Raw genomic sequence first — 23,438 nt, forward strand, 5'->3', positions numbered from 1 at the left:
ACCATGGAATTTATTTTCATCAATACTCGTAAGCCAGAAAGATTTGTGGCGAGAACAACAAGCATGGGAAACAGGCTAGGAGAGAAAGAGAGAGATCTGAGTGGAGGATGAGAGTCTGGGGTCAGTCCTGCAAGCTGTAAGGTTCAGGTAATGATACTGATGCGGAGGAGGAATGTACTAGGAGAGACAGAGGGAAAGATGGAGTGTGGAGTTTCATGACCTAGTCAAAACAAATGTGGGCACAAGCCTTGCCAAGGCCTTGGCAAACAGACAGAGCATGCAATGCGAGCCCAGACGCTAAGCTAAGCGTCCCTGCAATAATCCATCTCTCTCAAAGCTTTCGGCTTGATCTCCTCGATTGCTCAACACACACCTCAAAGAAATTACAATAGCAATCGATTCTTATATAAATCAGACTGATCAAGGACTTTCTCATTTTCAGTATCTATTCTGCTGAGGAGACAAATGAGATATTACCATGCTGGCAGGACAGACATGAAGATTTGTCTCGTTTTTATCAGTGAGCACCACATCCCACAAAATAGTTAAGGAACTGACACAAACAGGAGAGCTACAAGATGTATGGAACATTGCTGATAGCTAAAACCCTTAAAATGAATAAGCCTGGCTTGTTCCTTTGAAACTGTTCTGTCTGGTCTAGCCTCCAGATCACAGAATGTCTCACTGGCCAGTCTGACGTGGCTTTGTCCGTATAAGTGTTGGAAATATAGAGCACAGTCTGAGAGATTATGCGTGTCAGTGGAAGAAAAACATGAAGAGAGAGTGAAGACAGGCCGCGCTGTGGTGGCTTGCAGCTTATTCATCTATCATCTGGCCCACCTGTGCTCACATGTGCATGGCCCAACCTGGTTCTGGCAGTCGTGCTCAGGGTCGACCAGCACCTGCCACGTTGAGCTCAACTCTCTGATTTTTGGATAAGGAGAAAAGATGCAGACACGTCAGAAGTGCTTCTGACAGGGTATGCGTGTGTGTGTGTGTGTGAGAGAGAGAGAGAGACTACGAGAGAGACTACGAGAGTACAGGCCTTGGACAGACACCAGATTCAGACAAGGAAGGAAAAGAAACTTCACTTCTCTACTTCTGACATCACTAGACACTGAGCAAATAAAACATGCTCAAGTAAACAAATACTACTCAGGAGGTTGTGTATTTTCGGGGTCAAAGCTTGAGGACAGACTCTGGACCTTTACTGGGTTGTCATCTATCCACTGCTTGTATATTTGGGCAATGGAGGGTAGAGATTTTGTAAAAAAAGCTCTGTTTAGCCATATTTACACCATCTTGTTAGCTCAAACAAGTACGCTTTTGTTGGACTACTATTATTACAGGATGTCTGCTCACACAAATAGACCTGTCTTAGCTCACACATCATTGGAAGTCTACACCGGTATTGTTTGTTGTCATGAACACACACATGGAAAGTCTGCGCCACGACCCTGATGTGATTTCATCACCTTTTTTGGTGCAGCTCCCAATATTTAGTTGATTGCTGACAAGCTGAAGGATTTCTGTACACTAATGTAGTGCCTGATTTTTTCAAAGACCCTTAAGTCATAATAGGAAGCCCAGGAGACCATTTGAAACCACAGCTGCCTTTGGACCTTGGACAAAGGAACCCCACAAAAGTTCAATGCTCTGAATACAAGATGGAAGGGACAGAAACCCAATACTACACAGGAGGGAAGACTAGGGCCAAGGAAACTGGAAGGTAAGTGATGCAGTATTGTAATGCATCATAATTTCCTCCGTTTAGATAAAAAAAAGGGTGACAGAAACATGGTTTACTTGCCAGTTTCCATTCAGAAAAGACCACTGTGCAGTGGCAAGTGCACAAGCAGGTTGTTGAGGCGAAACTTTGGGGAATGTGTGACTTTGAATAACCAAGCAACAGTGTTGATTCATTTGTGGTGGCGTGTTTAAGAATGACCTCAGCGAGGACACACAAGAAAACGCAAGTCTAGACCTCCTCCGACAAAAAAGCAGTCTTGTTTTCAAAAGAATGAAAATGTGACGAAGGACAGGTGGCCGCATTCATAACCTCCTGCTGCTCCGTGTCATGCGCATCAATATTTAAACTGAGGACAGTGGAGTAAAACTGGGCAGACACTATGGCTAGTCCTTTCAGTCACCAGTCATGTTCTCAAACTCGGGTTCAGTACAAGACATGGATTAGAGCCAGAGTGAACAGAAATATCTGGTTTCAATCTCTGAGCTGTCTCACTCATTCTCCATTGGGGTTAGGTAAGGTAATTCTGTTTCAGGACCAGAGGAATACAAGAGACATTAATCAAATCAGTGTATTCAGTTCTGTCTCTTTCTCTCGCTGTTGTTCTGCCTGTTTCGCTATCCTTCTCTCTCTTTCTCTCACTCTTTCCTCTCCGCTCGGTGTCTAAGGGCTTGTGCTGACCAGACATGAGGCGTTAATAGCAGCAACTGGAGGAAGCCAAACGTGAGAAGCGAGAGAAGTATTTGCTCGCTCCTTTCCATCTCCTCCGTTTTCTTCCAGCTCTCCCCTTCGCTCTACTTTGTGAACCAGCTGGGCCTGGTGAAGGGTTTAATTTAAGGGAGCAAAGAATTCCATGGCAGGGATCCACTGTAACTGACGGCAGACGCGAGAAAAGCAGACTTCGGAGCTGGAGCCCTGAAACGTCCAGGAAATTCTGGGGACTTGTTTCTCGTTGTAATCTTAGTCAGGCATGCACTGTAAGAATAAATGCATTTTTACTGACAAACCGGGGGAGAGGAATAATGCTCTATACATCTTTTCAAAGCTATTGTCTGACTTGGAAACCACTGTCACAGAAGATTGACTGACTGCCGGTTCTTGTGTTCAGCTAAACATTGCAATAAACTGTAAATATACAAAGAGTAGTATATTTGCAAGTAACACAGATGCGCGCTATGGCTGTACAAATGCTGCGCTTTCCTGTGGTGTGATGGGAAAGATGAACTTCATCTTCAAAGCTCCTCTGGAGGTCCTGAGAGAATCTGTATTTTACTTTAACTGACAGGCAGATTCTGCTCTTCGGCTGTGGTCCCATATAAATTTTCACTTTGAAAGCTAAGTCCATCATTATGTCCTTCACTGTCATGACACCAGATTTTTATCAGTATCAAATTATCACTCTGTATCACGTCCAAGTTGGTGGATGGATTGCATTCTTACAAGGTGACGCAAGACAAGCTGGATTAAAGCATGATGATGTGAGGTGCTGTAGTGATTCCAGATCGCGTGAGACAAGTGGACACACCGAAGCTCCCCTTGCTTCCTCTCCCCCTCCCTCTCCCGTGACCTGCCCTGCTCCTAGTCGCGTCAAGGTTGGGTGTGCTGTCAGTCACGGGCACCGGGCTGTGAGAAGCAGGACTTGTAACATATTGGACTAATTAGGTATTCACACAGTCACACCGCTACACAAAAACTCTCTCCCTTGCTGGCTGGTGTAAGCCAGCCAACTTTGGCGGCAAGCCTTTTATTGTTTTTGCTTTCCTTTTCCATGCAGTCATTGACACGATCAATGAGAGGTCCCAAAGCCTGATCCTCCCTTTCTGCCAGATGACCCCAAGTACAAAACTGTCAGAGCTCCTACAGACAAACAGGGAAAGGGTCTAAGGCTGCCTCATTCTTTAACATACTTGCTTTCATGGCAGAATCCAGGTCAAAGTCAATGTAATGAAACTGCTAGTATAGTGAATCATGAGTCAGTTGGTATGGGCGGTCAGTTTCTACTTTGATAGGAGACTTTTGCATCACACTAAAAAAGAGAGTGCTTTTGTTTCATTATGTGGTAGACTCTTACACTAATGAGGCAACTTTGGAGGGCCTTACCAACCCACGCACTTGGGCATCGGAACACATACATCATCTTTGAGGCACTGAGCAGCTCTTACAAATTTACAAATGGCTCCAAATTAACTGCAACTGTAAAAGTCACCATTACACGTTATGTGGATTACAAGGACTGCCAACGTGCCAAACCGGGTCCAACGTGCCAAACCGGGCCGTCGTGCCCAGTGACGTCTACGAGTCTCTGACCACAGCAGCCTGAATCCTCAAACACAAACATATGCCTTATTTCAAACACATCTGTGAAAAGACCATTACTACTGCCTGTTAATTCAAACTGTTAATTTGTACACTATGCATTACGCCACATGCAATGAGTGTCTGATGTCATTGTTTATGCTACAGGCCGTACAGAGCAGAACACGCTATGCTACAAGCTTTCAAGTTGATCTCTCTATGCCTTCAATCTGTGAGAGCTGAGAGCCTCTGCTATTCCGAGTTCTTCTACAGGAATGCCACAGTTGCTCTGCCAATACTCAGCCCCTGAATATGTCTGAATATTATCCCTAACCCAGTGTTCATACCATTGCCTTTTTATCTTGGCACACATTCACGGCATGTACTGTAAAGATGTGCAGACAAGGCTAAAACACACCGCAAGCATTAGAGTACACAGCAGTGCACAGAGTACATGCGCACAGAGAAAAGCTACACTTTTCACAACTGCTATTCTCTGATAAGTGTCTTCCATGTGTGAGGAAGTTCAATTGTGCAAATTATGCAGAGTACGAGAAAACCAGTCAACAAACACAGCCTGTGGCCATGGTATGTAAAGTTGGCCAAGTTTGTTTCCTCTTCCAGATGGTCCGCATATGCATCTAACTGCCATTCCACTGAATACTTTTCTGACAACTCAGGGTTGAAAAAAGAGACCAGTGTTCGACAGGTCGGCTCGACTCGAAACACGCAAATTGAAACATTGACGTTAGATGCCTTAAGTCAGCCACAAAAGCATTTTCCAAGTTCCTCTCTGATTATACAGGCTGTAATCATTGTGCAGCCATGTGAGGTATTTCACAATGACATATATGTGGATATTGTACAAAGGAAAACAACTGACAGTAGAAAAGTTGTTTACCAAATTGTACATTACAAGCATTTAGAGCTCAATGAATGCTTCAGGATACCTACCGGGCCTGAAGAGCCAAAAGCTGAAAACATTTAAAAACCATTTATCTTCACAGGTCATTAAAGTCAGCACTGGGCCTGATATGAAGTATTGAAAAATCCAATAGACACATTTCACTGAGTTGAGATCATTTCTGTGACTCATATCATTTAAAAATATAAGCTTTTAAATGAAAGAGTAAAACTGCACTGGGAACACAAGATTCACTAAAGAAATGAATAGAAGAATAAATACCCTTACTAATACCCCTATTGCAGAAGATATTTCAAACGTATTGTTTTGAGCCACATCACAGCTTAAAGCAACATTTCCATGCATCAAACACTGCAATATACTATATGTGACATTCAGCTCTTCCCTAATGTATAATGAATAATGTACTGAATAGAGCGCTCCACTCTTCAACAAACTGCTCATTTAGCTACAAACCTATAAAACAGACCCTCAAATCTAAAAGAAAGGCCAGTTTTACCAGTGATTAAAACATCGTTGTTTAACTGCTGACCTGCCTTCATTAGGTTTTAGGAAAATAACAGCAAGGGATTTCTCTATCACTATGTAAACAACACTTAAACTGTGCTGCCAGATCGACAAGGATAGTGGTCGATGCTCAAGACCTGCTGGCAAAGGGATCAGGGGAGAGGTTGTGAGAAAATGCCAAAGGATGGTTCATCAACTAATACTGAGAACATGAAAAAAAAATACATTGGTGGTAACATGCTCACTAGAAAACAACCATGCAAACGTGATACAGAACAGGCTGGTGAAAGGCTGGGGAGATATCACTGAGGAAAGTGAAAGTACTGATTGAATGCAGGAAAATAACAGGATTAGAAACTGTAATGCATGGCATGCATGTCCGATTAAACACCAGTCAAAACTAATAAAGACTCCATCTTATCTGGCCGAGTCTGATATCAGTTTGTTTCTTCGGATGTATATATTGGATGGATATTGAAGACAGCAAAAACAAAAACTGGTGACATCATCTAAGAAAGATTGTTTGGGAGACAACAGGCCCTTCCAAAGTGAACAAACAAGCTGTGTGTATGTTGGGTGGGCTGAGTCCAGCAAGGGGGTGGTATGATATTAAAAAAAAAAAAAGGTTTCTTTGCAGACAGTTCACGTTCCAAATCCTGAAAGCTTGACACAGAGACTCAGTGTAGGACAGATTAAGGAGACTAAGAGGAAAGATAGTTGGACAAGAAAAGAGAAGTCCCATCTTTCACATTATGTCTGTGTAAGTCATCAAATGTAGGGGTACATTCTCAGTATTTATGTGTGTATTTGTTTCCACACACATGTGATCACACTTGTAATTGCATACATATGAAGACCATAAACATATTTACATACACTCATGCAGATTCACCTACAGATGCTTCCAGTCTCTGACAGTTCAGAGGACAGGTCGGGGCTGCAGTAATGAAAAACACATGTGCTCCAGGAGACTCAACCTCCTCCGAGTTCATCTTCTTTTGGCTAAACACTTTCATCCTCACCTCAATCTATCAGCCGTCTTTCTTTCAGCAAGCCCTCTAAGAATGTGTGTTGTGCGAACAAATGTGCGTATACTGTAATTCTGTGCGCTGGTGACAGGTTGTCTATGTGCTCGACATATATACGGCATGTCCGCAAGAGTTATCGGTTCTTTCCATCCTCCTCACTTCACTCCTTCTCTTGTCTGTCCTCCCCATGTCCATTGTATCTTTCCAATTCTCTGCCTTTTCTCACTCTTCTTGTTGTGAAACAGACAAGTTCACTTGGTGTTAATTTAAAAGTTGACTTTGATATGAACCAGGGGGGTTTGAAGATGATCCAAGAGAATCAGGTGTACTAAAGGGCCTTATGATTTAAATCCTAAAACGATTTATTAGTTCAAAATGGTCCAGTTCGTAGTTTAAAATGGGTGAGTGCATGGTGAAACAACAATTTTTGCGGTAACTACACAGGAGTCATTTTTTTAGCCAGATTTTCACCTTCAAAATACATAGAGTCAAATGTCGGCCACTGACTGTAAACACTCAAACAATATGATTCCAGATTTCAGAGGTCTGCTAGATCAATTTTCATCATTCTTCCAGTAATTTGGATTATGTTTATTCAATGGAAGTGGGCGTACACATGTGAAGAGAGATGATGGCATTGTTTGCCGACATGAAGTGGGAGGGACTCAAGCTAAATGAATCTCGATCTTGAGGCGATGTGATTGGGGTGACCAATGGGATATATACAATATAGTTGGATGACATATGATACAACAACCACCACTTTGGTTCCGAAGAAAAGTGGGTATATTATCTCTGTTGAAGGCTACGTCAGTCCATACACTAGAATTAGTTTTTATGTCCTTCTTGTTTCACTGGGAAACATTTGAGGTGGTGGCAAATATAACTAGGTAAACAGAGCCTGGGATGCCCACTGGCAACCAAAAATCAGCTATTAAGTGAGGATGGTAAGCGAAATGGTTTATATGTCTAATAGATGTGGCTTAAAGGTGCAGCCTATATACACTCAGTTGCCACACCCACTTATGTGGTATGCTAAATCTATTGCAGTCTAATACACATACTAATTAACAGCAATAAATCCTACCGTCATGAAGTCATTTTGGAGGCGGTAGGCTGTGGTGTTGAGTTGCATTAAAATTGCATCATAATGTTAAGCTGAAGCGTAAGCTCATATTTCCAGGCTCACAATATCAATTTCCTTCTTTTTTCCTGGCTTTCTAGCAGTGGGGAGAGCTACCTCTGAGACCCAGTGTATTAACTGGTCAACTTTGAGCCAATGTCTAAAATCTACTTGTCTTTGATGAACTGTTAAGCCAACTATCTCCAGACTTGTTTCATTTTGGAGTAGCCACAAAAGAACATCTACGATGAACACCAGCTAGCAGCTGACGCCAATTCGAGGGAAGCCCCAAACAACCCACTGTCAGCCAGCCTTCGGATTTTTTCCTTTAGTCATTACACTTTTCTCACACATGCCTAATAAAAAGCTGGCGGACAGACATTCTCAAAACAAGAAAGATGTTTCTAATGTGTAGTCTTGAAAAACCTCATGGATATGGGGATGGAGAAAATATTAGAAACACAACGGTGACTTTCACAGTCTCTCACTCCTAAATGAAATTGCTTACAGACCGTGGCTGCTCATATAAGTTCTCCTCGCTGTGAAATATGTAGTACTGGGTAACATTGGTTTTATCAGTTTAAGACAGTGTTATAAAGGTGAAATGGTGTCTGTCATGTTCTATATAATCAGCTTGCAAGGTAAGCACAGACATTATGGATCTCCTACCCAGACACGTCCATTCTCACCCCAAAGCAGACAGTTGTAATGATACAATAAAACATCGCCAACAGCAAAAACAGTAACCTCTGTGTTTCTTGTTAACCCTCACACAGCCCAAAAGTGACAAGAAACTGGATAACGAAAACCAACTTTTGGCAATCACACCACAGGATTGAATCCACCTTTGCTTGCGGCAATACAGGAAAAGAGGACGGTGTTCAACAGCTGCTCATAAGGAGAAAGTTACTCTTTCCAGCTTTCAGTGTATTGTCAAAGCTGGATGCTGACAGGCCTCACAATTAGTGTAACATTTACAAGGTCTTGCATGAGCTATGCTGCAATTCACTGCAGTCACGCTACTCACAAAGCCAGCTGCTGTTCTTCATTACGGGCCAGGCAAGGTGCATATCTGTGGAATGCCTTGTCTCTGCTCAACTTACACATAGGAATGAATGGTAGCTCTTTTTATGTGTGTGTGTGTGTGTGTGTATATGCATCTACAAGTAGTTTATCAGTGTTTTCCTTTAACAACAACAGAATTCTGCTTTAAATACTAAAGGTTAATAGACATGGCTCAGTGATTTATCATATGATGGTAGCAGGTAATTTCTTCTGGCATGTTCTCTACGGCACACACGAAACACAGACTGAAAAGATGGATTGAACCTGCAGTTATATGAGGCTTACCTAAAGGTGAACCGTAGCCGTGCATTTATATATTAATGTAAGTATCATACGAAAAGTTCTCGTATCAAGATTTGGACAGCCTCAGGCGATGTTCTGATGAAATGGAAAGCACCAACGATGGAAACCGACATTCAAGGATTACTGAGCAGCCATAAAGCGGAACATATTACAACTCCTCTGTGAACTGAAATCTCTCCTTTCATTTTAAAAGTTTGCAAAGCCAAAGCTGACCCCTAGCTATTCACTTATTTTTCTCCACACATTGTGGAAGGGAGCAGAGAGGCCTAAACTGTGGTGATTAAAACAAACACAGGGAGCTGCTTTTAATATTGTTTACTTCCTTTTTTCTCACTAACTTAATTTCTGATATGTACAGCTGGTGAGCTAGAGGGAGAACACAAATGAACACAAAAGCAAGGGCAATATTTCCCAAGTTATGCTCTACTGTTAAGTGCCAAAATCAACTTCCACCAAATACTGTATATTAGGTCATTTTCATAAAATGGCTCTCCAGAAACACTTATAAGAGGCTGGAGGTGTGGCACTCCAGAGGGACCCTTCTGTAACCCGCTCCATGTGTTATCAGGACTATAAGATGATTGCTCGGTTCCTTATCTTTCTAAACACAGAGAGGTAGGCTGAGATTGTATCAGCAGTGCTTAGGGAAATTAAATGATGGCTAAACATTGCTATAGCCCCAATGTGGCGCGGACTGAAATACAGCATAGGAAAATATTTACTGTACAGTATCGGAGAGAAGGGCCGTGGTACATTTCAACAAGGAGGTTTCCAGATATTGTAAGGGTCTAACATTACAATAACATTAATCAGTGCTCTGGCACCATTGTTTGGCAGGCACTGATGGCTGTTTGCACTCTGCCAATCATCACTCCTTAGTACTCTTAATACAGCAGAGGTGCAGGAGCGGTGGTGGAATCTCTGTATGGTCCCACCCAGTCAGGACGCCGCTAACAGCTGCCAAGCCAGAGTAAACCAACGCTTACAAAAGCACAGGAGAGATAAGAAAAACCTGGTGACAACCAATCAATAGACTGTGTCTCTTAGTCCAGCTTTTGTGCAGGTCCGCCTATTCTGATGGTGTGGTATAGATTTAGCCTACCATATCCACCCCATAACAACACATTATATTTCCTTCCTTTCAAGCTGCTCCAATACTATGTGTAATGCAGAGGAATTTCCATGTTGTAAAATGCCTCTGTTAAAACACTGCTTCAGTGATATTACGTACGAACAGCAGAAACTGAACAAGAACACATGTAATTTGCAAAATACTTCAATAGACTGTAAAAATTTTTTTTTTTTTTTTTTTTTTTTTTTACAGTTTGGAAGAATATTCATAATATAGGAGGTAAATTTTATTTTCACTACTTTCCATAAAACACTATAACCTTTATAAAAGTTCCAGCTTACCTGGTTTAGGGGCTTTTCCACCTTGTCCTGTTGGGTGAAAACAAGCACATCATGACAGCACTGTATGATTATATGTGTTTTCCTGCCAATTTCCGTTTAATGATGAATGATGAATAAAACATCTTACAACTCATTTTTTCTTTCTTCATACCTGTTGGCAGTCCTCCAATGCCCACTCCACCAGGGCCAACACCTCCTGGCACCACACCACCTCGGCCTGCACCTCCATAACCTCCTAATGTCAGGGAGAAACAGAGACAGGTGTAAAATGTTTATGTCTTGTTGTCATCGTTATTATTCAGGGTTCGTTGTTAAAATCACAACAGTCTTTATTGCGGAACAATCAGCTTCTAAGGGAGAACTACGTAACAGGCAAACCTCAGACCTCATAATGTCTTCCAGTAAACTGGTTTAACCACAGTGTTTAGCTCCAAACATGTTGTTTATTGCCACAACAATATCCCTGGAACTGAAGTATTCTTAGTTTGTGGTGGAGTGACAAGGAAGTCTCACCATGTGTTTAGCTTGATCTGACCAAACCTACGCTGAGTGTTGACAGGGAAATGTGTCCGTCGGGCAGCAATCTGTTTGTGTAAATGTCACACTGTTGGATGTTTCAATTTAAAGTGTGCGTAGCGCTCAAATATAAAAGTGTTCCATCACACCAATCCAGCAGCCATAGCTTTATTATTCCTAAATAAGAAAAGGTACACATTAAAGTTGTTCAGCAAATGCCAGGACTGCACACGGTTGGTGACCTGTTGCTAAAGTGGTCTGTGCTGCAGAGCTAAAAATATCTGCTATTGATGTGTGATACGACAAACACCAGACAGATTATCTGCGGACGTCCATATTGCATAATGGATGCAATAGCTATTTGGACAATCATAAATCCAAGGAAGCGGCACTGCTTGATGTTGTGATGTGAAATAAATGATACTTTTCCAAATCAGCCATGCATCTTCTCATGATGAAGTAGATGCAATGCTTAAAACTTATTTTTATATTTGAGGAAAAATCATAAATCTAAAGCATCTCTACTTACCTGCAGCTTTAGCTGGTTTATAGCCTTGCGGGATTCCTCCGGCAGAACCTAGTAAAACAACCACCATACAGACCGTTGATTTATGGTATACCATAAGGTAACGGACAGTTTTTGGCAGAGCAATTCATCATCTCGCCAGCTGACTTTTGTCTAAGTCTCTCTCAAGATGCCAGGAGATGCATGCATACGGTACATGTTTTTATGTCGTAACGGAGCAGGGGACCATACAGACATTACACACTATGTACAGAATGTACCTATATAAGTTTATGTACATGTACCTTTTTTATATTTGTGCTCATTTTAAATATTTTTACAGGACACTGGGTTACACGATAACTGCAACCTAGACAATGAGACTGAAGTATGATTACTCCACGGGGGCCAGCACAAACTGAGTACACGCACAGCTGCACAAATCTGAAGCATTTCAAGCTTTAACGGTTATTTATTCATTTATATCAGACAGGGAGCTCTCACAATGTCTTCATTTAATAATAATCAGATCCAGAAAGTTGGCATTTTGTATATTTTGGTATTTCCACTCACATTATGTAGAGAAAAATCAAGGCTTTGTATCGTTAATGTCATGCAGCCCTTGCTAAATACAAACAGTCCTTGTTTGCTGGGGGGGTGTGGTGTTCTGGATCATTTCATTAAGTTGTATAGACAGTCACTGGAAGCTCTGTTACCTGGAAAAAATCCAGTTCCTGGTCCAGTTCCTCCTGGTCCAAACCCAGGGCCAGGTGGTACATAAACACCTGAAACACACATCAGAAAAAGAAAAAGGTTATCCTCATTACATTCACTGAAGATACACTGAAGGAGAGATCAATGTACTTTTGTTGCTTGCAATGCTAGTAACAGCATTTCCAAACAACGGCACCATTTATTAGGCAAACATTCACAAACACATTCATCATCTGTGACCTAGACAACATTATACTAAATTAAAATCGGTCCTTGGCATACACATCCTCCCCCGGTCGTACCAGTGATGGGGTGCACAATGAAGCGTTAACACAACAGCTCAAGCCAGAGCAAAAGCGAAAAGTGAATAAAAACTTTACAGATTCGACGAGGAGAAACTTCAAATTGTTTTCATACTGATGAGACACTGCAGTTGGAAACTCTCTTTCAGAAACTGCTGCAGCACTGCAGACAAACTCAACCCCCACCTACACCCCCTAGCCCTACTTCTCGTCTGAGTTCTGGCTCCAACGCAGACCAACTCCTGAGATGGTCGTTCTGGATCCCAGACATAGTGGCCTCATGTGTGCAAGGAACAACAACAGAAATAAAAGAAAGGGAGGACAAAAAAAATGGCTCCAGTTGTTCTGGGACGACTAACAGCTAATTCCGATGGGACGTGAGGTCAGGCCAAAATTATAAAGTTATATTTTTTGAGGGGAAAATCTGGTTTATATCACAAAGACACGATGCAAATGAGAGAACGGGACAGAAAGACTGCAATGATTATGTTTAATGGTCATTACATGTGTTTGGAGGCCATTTAATTTAAACCACGTCAAAGGTGTCCATGTGTTTATTAGAGAATTCTGTGTGAACTCCAAGCTTTCAGTCCTGTCCACTGAGTGTGGCCATCGAGGGAAAAACATTACAAGGCATTACTGTCCGATCTGGATGAATGACTTTTCATGACACTTGCCACTGAAAAACGGCAAAAAAAACTAAAAATCTGTGCACTTTATTAACTTTCTGGCATATTGCTCAGCTGCACTGGAGAAGGCTTCGACCAATTCGCTAACAAGACGTGACATATGTCATGGATTCGTGCCACAGTAATATCATTATTCTTTCAGTTGGACAGCTGAGGTTAAGACAATGAACTGTGGGATAGCTGCAAGGAAGTATGAAAATCTGCAAATCCACGCTGAGTTATTTATCTTGAGGCTAGCAAGGACAACATGAGATACTCCAAAATTGCACTCAAAATGTGATGGTAAAACATTTGTTTATGATTCAGACACCAGTTTTTTTTCTTGAGCGTAAAGTAATGTACCAAGAAGGCTTTACTGTCTCTATGATCATGTGTAATGTCTCCTACATTGGCTTTTATGTTCAGCCAAAGTGTAAATGGGAACAATTATAGTGGCAGCTGTGTCTTTGGACAAAATATGACTCCATGAAAAAAAAAAAAAGATCACGTGCCTCTTTACTCTTTTTAGAGAACAGGACAATAGTACAATTGTAGAACTGATCAAATTTCTTGAGGTTTGGAAGTTGTAATACCGCCTAAAGAAAACAGAAAATCCTGCAGGCTCAAATAGAAATGACGAATGAATAACAATGACCAGCTGTTCAGCATTTGGTTATCCAACGGCTAAGTAATTTCATGTTTGCCTTCATGTGTGTCGCTGTCAGTTTGCCCATGCCATTAGCTCCATGGCCTAGATCTCAGGTGCAGGCACTACACAACGGGCACGGAGTGATTGTTCTCTATTCTGCTCCTTCAGTTCATAATCAAAAGGAGGATTTCCTGTGTTGGCAATGCAAGTAATGCAAGTCTGCTCCACTTTTCCTTTTACTTGGAATCCCACCATGCTACTGTACTGCACTTTTACAGAGTGCATGAGGTTCACTGAGGCCATGCATCCAAATAAGGCACACACTGACCTCTGCCAAGTGACCTGACCCACCTCAATAAATTCGAAGATTTCCTCATGATTGTCTTAATTATCGTCATCATCATGCGCTTACGCTCCTCAGCCAGGTCATGGGAATATGCTGGAATGCGTGTGGAGAATGAGATTGACTTGCAGTCCACAAGGGTTCAAACGAGGCAGAATTTATTTTACATTTGACTCCAGTCAAGAGTTTTCCCTGAGTGTTTGTGAAATGATTGATGCTGACAAGTAAAAAAAAAAAAAAAACTTGGGAAAGACGATTTTGATATCCGTTACTATGTGTGACTTTCACTACTGATCTGATTTTTCACAGACAATTTCACAAGAATGTGAAATGTAGCCTTATGGGTATAAGCTTAGGGTTCGTTATTTCCACTGGAAAAGAGGAGGAAATTTGGAACTTCATAAAATGAACAATATGCAAAAGAAAGTAATACTATAACTAAGTAAGATATTAACCTTCCTTGCTGTGAGTTAAATGACAATGAGCGTTGCAAACTAATTGGGCTTACTGTTGTGGTTACAGTAGAGTGCTCTGAGTCCATTAAGAGGGTGATGATAAACATGCACTCACAGGAATCCTGACAGTGATTTTAATTTATCGCCATCCCACTTTGGACTGGAATGTGATCCAGCTGTACGACCCACAGCGGAAGGGCTGTCAGTAAGCTAGGAAAAACAGCCAGTCATCAGCAAAAGGGGATTAATTCTAATAAATGTTTAAGGCTTGTTGTCAGAAGATGAGATACCAACACTTCCTGCAGTATTTGGTGTGTTACACACCAGTGTGTATCTCGGACAATAGTCATTTTGGGGCCTTACATGGGTTACAGAATGCTGGAATTTGCTTTTTATGACCACCAAATAGAGTTTATCTGTATCCCAACCAACCAGCAGGAGTAGCTACAGCTAAACCTCCTTCTGAATGTAGAATAAAGGAGGCATAAAAAACTAAAAAATGTGAACAATCACTCCATCTACGTTCCTATCGGATTCAAATCATGTCGTTACCTGAAACTGCAAAATAAAAAAATAGTTTCTGAAAGGTTGAAATCTACATTTTTCAAGTCTGAAACTAAGTTTTGAAGACCTGCATAATGTTTTGAAAGTCTTGAAATGTTAATACTATACAAGATATTATAATACAGTTTTCCCTTTTACAGTGTCTCTTTTCTGCCAGTGTATTAGTTTATTTTTTCAGGTTTGAAACATTAATTAAGTTGTTAAATGGTCAACTGAGAACTGTTGTGCAAAGTCCCGAAACCTTGACACTTTTGAAAGGGCAAGACTTTGAAGGATGTACATTTGCTCTCATATCACAACTTCATTTTTTCCAGAGATTTGACCACAGACTTTTGAGTCTTTGAGTCTTTTCTTGCTGCCTTGAAACTCTAAACCAGATGGTATGGTAAAAAACAGCAGGTGGGAACATTTGCTCTTCATTTATTGGTTACTCTTTGCTGAAGTCCAGTCCTAACACGTGTCATATTTACCAAATTAGATTGACAGAGTACTGCATCAATGACTGACATGTAATGGATACCTAATTTGCAGTCTATGAGCTCGGCAGACTTACCTCGCACTATAGACGTAGTGGAATAGTAATAGCTTTGAAAAATGCACTTGGAGGTGATGTGACCGTGAGGGTAATTGCTAACATGCATGCTGCATGTAAGCATATGTAAAGGGGCGACATATTTCCAGTATTTGATGAAACTTTATGGTTCCCACTTGAGCTGCACATCGGGCCATGTGGAATCACACTGGGTGTCCAAGTCAACACACATTCTTGGCTGTGCGTAGGTGAATACTTCATCCAGTGAATAGCTATATAATAAGAAGAACTCAACACATCTTTTGTCTGGTTATAAGTTTCTTCAAAATATGCCCACTGTCCCTCAACCTGTGGCATCTTCTGACATTTGTGATTTCCAAAATTTCTTAGAATACCTCAGCAGACCTCAGAAATCATACCTGAACTGTCATTAATCATAGGTTTTAGACAGAGATACAGAAATAGCCATTGTTCAATAAGGCCGTGTCATGACTCTAGTGAAACCATGAACTAATAATGCATCCTTTTCTAAAAAAAGACTTAAGTCACACTAAGTTGCAGCTGTGTAAAATCTCGACATCACAGTTCATCCCCGACTTTATATTTGACAAGTTTTATCCAAGAAAAACCCTCCAAACGACATGAGCCTTGAAATTGTAAATAAAGTTTTTTGACTAAAGTGATTTTTCTTTTAGGAGGGAAAATCTCATGAGAACTTGACACTTTCTCTGTTATTAAATTCCACATCTAATAAGCCCACACAACTATTTCAAAATTAATTTTCCAGAGGATTCAAATTTGTACATAAACAACATAAAGAAGACAAAGTGTGAAAAGCTCAAAGGCTTAAATAAAAATCATTTTCATACACAACATATGTGTGTCCAAGTGTTTTGGTTTTTCCAATTCCCTTGTTTTGAGTTCTGATAGGATGATGTAGTTCACTAGAAACAAGCGAACAAGTGGAGGGAACTGCGTCCAGCTCCTTGAATGTTTAGCTTCACATAATGTCATGATTTGAGTGTCGGCCTGGAAATTAAGAAGTGACGTGTTTATCAGCTGTTTAGCTGGCAAGATCACTAATTTGATAGTTTGCCAGAGCCTACAGAAAACACGGTTGTGATTTATGAGTTTATCACAAATTAAAGTCTAAGTGGAAAATTTGTACTGGCTAAAATGCTTCGTTTTATGGGGGATATGGGTTATTGAGCCTGAACATAATGACTGGATAGTAGAGCAGTTGGGAAATTGTAAGTCAGAACTTGTTTTGTTATTAAATCAAACCAAAGCCAGTGACGGGTCTTTCCACAGTACCTCCCATGCTAATGGCAGCTTTTTCAATTGCTCTTTGTGACTTGAAAGCGCTTAGTTTTACTTCATTTACAACAGGCTGGTGAGTAATATGACATTATCCCGACCCTGTGCTGTGGTTGTTTAATAATTGGTCTTTGGAGTTGCTTAAACAATTTGCCTTTCTCTCAGGCATGCAAAACAAAACCCATGTGAGCACATACACAACAACTCACACATGCAACCTCACAAACGTTAATTACGGCATTCCCTTCGCCAAGACTTACAGAACCATTCACGATTACACTAAACAGTCTGAGAAGTCTGTCACGACAACCACCTCTCATTTACACGATGCAAAGCCACTATTTCTATCGTTTTTGACAAAGTAAAAGATTCTTTAGCAAACTAACAAATGTTTGCTGCTTCTCCAAAACCCCTGCCCCAGAAGAGACGGTGCGGTTCTCTCTTTATGGAAAGCTCTCACACTGAAACCAGAGCAACAGAGTAGTGAAGCAAACACTGTGGTTCCTGGCGCCCTTACATCTCCCGTTATCAGACATGTGACAGCTGGCCTACTATCAGTGACCCTTTGCACTGTCTGTTTTCCACAGCATGCTCGAGGGTGGAGGAAAAAATGTGAGGAGCATCTCAAAGAAGGAAAAATTTCACCTTCCCTTTCTGCATACACTTGCCCAGTCGTATCTCAGTGCTACGTCCCTAAAGCTGTGTAAGGTGAGGAGATTCACATCCTATCATGGTTTGAATTTCGGCATCTTGGGTGAAGCCTTTCCACTGGAAGCTGCTCACTACAAGATTACGAAAGTTGTGCCTTTGAAACAACAAAAAAAAAATAATAATGTTGTAACAGCTGTGCACTCTCCTGTGTACGTACTGCAGGGTCGAACATGACGAAAGAATAAGCTGTGGTTGAAGATAACCATCAACCATGTGAAATCACTACAAGCTAGTGGAACAAACCGTTCATATTATGACTCCATTCCAGAGACTGATTTATGTGATCATATCATGCACGGGAACTGACACAGTTACAAGTGAAATGTCAAAGGCACCATAAACTACCACATTCACCAACTGTTGCTATGAGTCCAACAATTTTAGCCATGCATTTCTAGGGCCTTTGCAAAAAATAATATTAAAAATAATAATAGTAATTGGATGTAACACCTGGAAAAAATAAATAAATAATGACTGAAATGTGAATTATGTCAACTTATGAAATATTCAGTATTTGGCATAAAGTGTTTGTTTTCCAAATGGACCCCCTGATATATTTTGGCTCAGCATCTGAATTGTCTGAATTGTGAGAACAAGCACGACTAAGAAAGGAATCATCAATCAGATTTATGAACACCATACTGACATTCTCATTTTACTTTTATTCTGGCAAAGACAAAAGCAGATTGAAAGAATAAAGTCTGTGATTTACCTAAAACAGAACAAAATCCTCACGACCATATCAGTTTATGAAGTATATGTGGGAACTGGGCATGCCCTCTGATTGCTGAATTCCTAAAATATGACAAAACAGGACTGCAAAAACAGGAGGAAAAAAAACTTAGAAAATGTCGTTTTGTTTGTTTTAGACCAGACCAATTATATCTAATCAAAGACCGAACAGTGCCATGTTTGGCCCCACCAATACGCACAAGAAACTAGTTTTAGTTCAAGAAACTACTGCAACACAGAATGCAATGTTTTCATGCCAGAGGACCTTGATTAAACTGACGTAATGCGGCTAATCGGAAATCCATTTAATTACCATCTCTTTTAATCAGTTCATCATCAGTTAAGGCTTCTCGTTAAAAAATCCTAAAGCTGTGCTCTTGTTCTCATGTTGTTTGTAAACCTAGAAGATCTTGGACATCAGCAGTGGCGGGTGAAGATGAAAACATTCCTGACAGGAGCCATTTCAGATTGCTGGCCCGGTGAGACTACTGCTCAAAGCAGCTCGCAGCCTGGTGAGGGTTGCTTGCAGAGTGGCTGGAATGAATCATCTGAGTTAATGTGCTTCTTTGTTGAACACTTGGCACTGGAAGGCTGCAGACCAAACATCTGACTGGGAGATGGTAGGACTGACATTTATCCACAACCAAAGAGTAAGGGAGCTAAACAAATATTCACTGATATGTGTTTCTAGCAACGGGGAGTACTGACAACTTTGCCCTCACAGTAAGTGTACAGACAGATCTATCTACATGAGTAAAGTGAGAATCCTGTAGGCAGTCGAGTGATAATCATGATAGACTGCAAATCAGGCAGCCAGTCATCCATTTATGATAGAAGTGATTGCATAAAAGGCAAAGCCACTAATAAAAATATCTGTATCATACTAAGAAGTTGCATCCTACACATTTGATGTGCTGTCCTTTTTGAATTGTGTGTATTAAAACAACTCATCCATCCTAAACTTATGATCCAATCCTTACGACACTCCTGACAGTGGTTACGGTAAAAACTATGATGAGAAAACCTTTCGGCCAAACAGTTCGTAATCGCTCTGATGCAGAGAGTGATTTCCCAGCGAGGCGTCGCGTTTTTGATATAAAACTTCGTAACGCGGATTGACTCGTCCAGTCTCCTGACACTTTCATGGGACGTGTGCCAGGGAAATACATGGACACATGGAATAAGCTCTTTCACAATAAGCGTATGTAACCAAACAGCTTCAATCCAAATGAGTCACCTCAGTAAAAAATTAAATCAAACCACTCTACATCAACAAATTAAAATACTTTTGTGGATACAGCAGTAAAGAAGCTGAGGAAAAACATCACTGAAAAAACCCCATGTCTTGTTCAGACGGTACTTCAAATGGTCTGTTTCTTTAATTGCCATGTAGAGTTGTTGAGCTCTGGGATGCCTACACGTCACATTAATCCAGTATGCTGTGGTTGGCACTTAGGCTTGCCAGAAGAGGAGTTGAGAGCCAAAGAGGTGTTCACAACACATGCTACCAATAAAACCTGAGGCACTGCTTGCTTGTTGTATCAAAAATCGCTTTATGCACCTATACCTACTCGTGTTTAGTGACAGCCAATGTTTGCCATCCAAGCTACACCAGTTATCTTCTTTGACTTCACCTAAATCCAGGCAAGTGTCATTAATTAATGTATTAAATCCTTTAGGGCTTATTCTAGCAGTACTAAAGAAAACATTGCATAAATTCTTGGGAGTACGAAGGAACTATTTTTCTCTTTTCATTTGAGCTCAGTGCCAGTTTCTGCCCATCAGAAAGGTGCCATTAACTGTGTCTACCTAATGACTTTGGAACAAGACCACCAGTTGGTCATTCAGGTTGTCTTGTGAAATGCAATTTATGTCAGGTAAGAAACAGAAGGATAATATAAACTTCACAATATAAAGACAAGTTGTCTTCCAGTAGAAGTGAAGAAAACAGTGAATAACCTCCACCACCAGGTGGTTGTTTAGCTTGCCTGGAGGAATGCAATGAAAGTCGCAGGTTAAAAAAGAAAAAAGAATGATAAGGTACACTCTACAGCAATTGCGGCAATGAAAATGGATGCAGCCGAGCAGAAGCTGTTCAGTTCATTCTGATAAGGAAAACATGCAGCTCTCTCTATCTATGTGACACATGTTGTTTGTTTGTATAACTTAAAGTAAGTCTGCTTCCTAGAGAGAACCAAATGCTATAGGACCTACACATGGTTATAGTGGAGAAAAAATGACATCGGGCATATTTATTAACAAACTCCATCCCAGATGTTTCCCCTAGGACCATAACTCATTTACACTTGTCGATGGAAAGCATTCAGGCAGCTCTAGAACTTCATCATAATTCAACGGTTGACTTTTCTCAAGTAGAGTAGGCGTTTTCTGGGCAGAGGCATTAAATGGGTGGTTTGGGTGTTAATGAGGTTCATGTTACTCACAGATAATTTACCCCTGGAACATGTCCAGATGTTTTATTCTTTTCAGGTTAGTGTGCACATAGACAGATGGAACTAGTTTGAGCTCTGCATAAATGTTTGATATGGATGGATTCAATGCTCACTCAAGATCAAAGTTGCGCCGCTAAGCCAATATTGATATTTGCTGGCTCCTTTACCTGCTATATATTTAACCTGACGGTGCCTGAAAATCTCAACTGAAATGCGGTTGGCACAGAGGACATATGATGAATGTGTTCGGAGTTAGAGAGAAGAAAGAAATTCATCTCAACGATTCTACAACCTGACAAGACAGACTTGGTAAACATAATGACAGAAAGCAAATGAAAAAGCCACAGAATTATTCTTTATATGGGCAAAATATTTATTTGGGGGATATGCAACATAACCATATTGCATCTAAAAGGACACTTGGACACTGGACGATAAGGAACATAAACAGTTGTGGCTTTTAAGCAAATAAATACAACAAAAAAAAATGGACTTGACTGCAGCATACCCAGCCCCAGATGATTAACATGTTTTCCAGTTGGGGGCTGAATAACTCAGAGAATCTCAGCCAAAACACAGACCAAGAACTAATCAAAGCAATGCAGAAAGGGGAGAATACTAAACTCACTAGCTGAATGATAATGGGAGGAAAGGCATGCTCACAACCTCTCTCCCTTTCTGTCTGAAGTAGATAAGAGGTGATTTGAAACTGTACTTGAAACAGATCTGCACACTGGTGCAAGAGAAGACCAAAGCTGTCAGGCAGCATGCTGTCTGTCTGACCAGGAGTTCATCACGGGTGAATTTAAACTATGAAGAGAAAGAAGTGCCAGCTGGAACCTTGTCTTCCTGACATATTTGAGGACAGGATCTGCGGCCATGTAAACACGCATAGATGAGAGCCAATTTAACTGTATAAAATATATTAAAACATACACATGAGAAGCAACATTAGAGAAGGAATTGTTGCTTCATATATACATTTTCATATATACATTTAGACTGCACACATGCTAATGAAACGTAGGCTTATCTCCCAGTGTTAAATAATTTAAACTCATGGGTCAGTTCTTGTACAGACTGTTACTGAACAGGACTGTATCTCAATTCTTACTTAACATCAATGTACATATTCCTCAAATGTGATACAAATATGTTGCAAAGGACAACCTGTTTTACATTTATTAAGGAGATTATTTCAGTACCAGTGTGATGGATAACTATACAAGGATTAGTAAATGTGCAAGATCAATGTATCTATATATTTTCACCACCAAACCACACATACTTGGGAATGCAAAACTGCAAAGTAAAATAAAACAAAAATCAAAGTAAGCACTAAACTATTTCATACAACTGTAATTTTCACTGCAGTTTATTATATTAAAAGCTTAAATGAGCAGAAATAGTCCTTGATACCTCGTAGCTGATAAGCATGAACAAAATGTTTAAGATGTTTAGATTAATGTCTCTGAGGGACAAACAGGAACAAACAAAATTTGCACCTGTGATTGATGCAGCAAAGATTACGGCTCCGTTCACCTGTGGCACACACTTACCTCCTTGAAGAGAGGGCTGAATCAGTGCTAAGAGGAAGAGTCCACAGAAGAGCAACAGAATGTTTCTGTTAGCCATCTCGCTCCAAAATGCACCACCCCTCTCCCGATCAGCTGGTTTTATTCTCTTCTAGCTAATTACCACTAGCCCAAAGTCTCAAAGAGTGGTGAAAAAACTGGAAAAAAAGGGAAAAGATATGAGACTGAGTAATTAAGAGAGGGTAAAGACTTTGGTTCAATGGATCACTTTTTTTCCCTCCTCTATGTCTGGTGTTGCTGTTTTTATTCTGGTCACTCCTGCCAAGAGTACGGACGCTGCTGCCAGCAAGGAAAGAGAGAGAGAGAGGAAAAGAGACACACAGAGAGGGGGAGAGAGAGAGCGAGAGAAAGATCCCCCCCATCCAGAAGGAATTGAAGAGCCTGCCAAGCATTTGCATGGATACGGAGCATACTTATCTGTAACAGTCAAGAAGGAGACTGAAGAGGAGCAAACCACATACCCGGATAATTACCTGTTCTCTGTGGCTCTAATTCCCAGATCCTTGCTTTTCAACACAAGTAGTTAGATTAGCTCTTGCTGTTTCTCTTAAACAAGTGAAACTTTGAGGCGGAGAGGAAATAATACAGAAACTACCAGCATGTGTCCACGAAATATAAGAACAAGACATTACATTGTCACTGGCTCCGGGAAGAAGCTGGAAACAGCAGCGCGCCATGCAAGGCAGTCCATGTGTGGAAGCCAGTCACATGGTTCTAGTAAAGAAATGGGAAAGCTGTCTGCATCACACGCAGACGACAGAAAGAGAAGAATCCAAAAAACACGAGGGTGCTATTCTCTGTAGTCTCCGAGTCATTTCACCAGGATAACTGTCATGGTCAGTTGTGTAACAGAGAGGGCTTCAGAGGACTTAGGTGACCCTTCTAACATCCATCTTTGCACCACACAAAGCTTTCACAATGAGTCCTAGCTATGCACTCTTAAAAATACCCGCAGAGTAGAGAAATACAAATCCTG

The 23,438-nt window shown here is 40.8% G+C and overlaps 1 protein-coding gene across 1 annotated transcript in view; it reads right to left on the reverse strand.

Annotated features, from left to right (window-relative positions):
- Positions 1–23,042, reverse strand: part of elna (elastin a) — a 46,944-nt gene extending 23,902 nt beyond the window's left edge. The window contains exons 1-5 of the mRNA XM_084558174.1: positions 22,427–23,042; positions 12,144–12,212; positions 11,452–11,499; positions 10,558–10,641; positions 10,407–10,433 (exon numbers count right to left, since the gene is read on the reverse strand). Of these exons, the coding sequence (XP_084414300.1) occupies positions 10,407–10,433; positions 10,558–10,641; positions 11,452–11,499; positions 12,144–12,212; positions 22,427–22,502 (304 nt within the window). The 5' untranslated portion in view covers positions 22,503–23,042. The remainder of the gene's footprint in view (positions 1–10,406; positions 10,434–10,557; positions 10,642–11,451; positions 11,500–12,143; positions 12,213–22,426) is intronic.
- Between the last annotated feature and the right edge of the window lie 396 nt (positions 23,043–23,438).

The sequence above is a fragment of the Chelon labrosus genome, assembly GCF_963514085.1.
Source record: "Chelon labrosus genome assembly, chromosome: 13".
Lineage (NCBI taxonomy): Eukaryota > Metazoa > Chordata > Actinopteri > Mugiliformes > Mugilidae > Chelon > Chelon labrosus.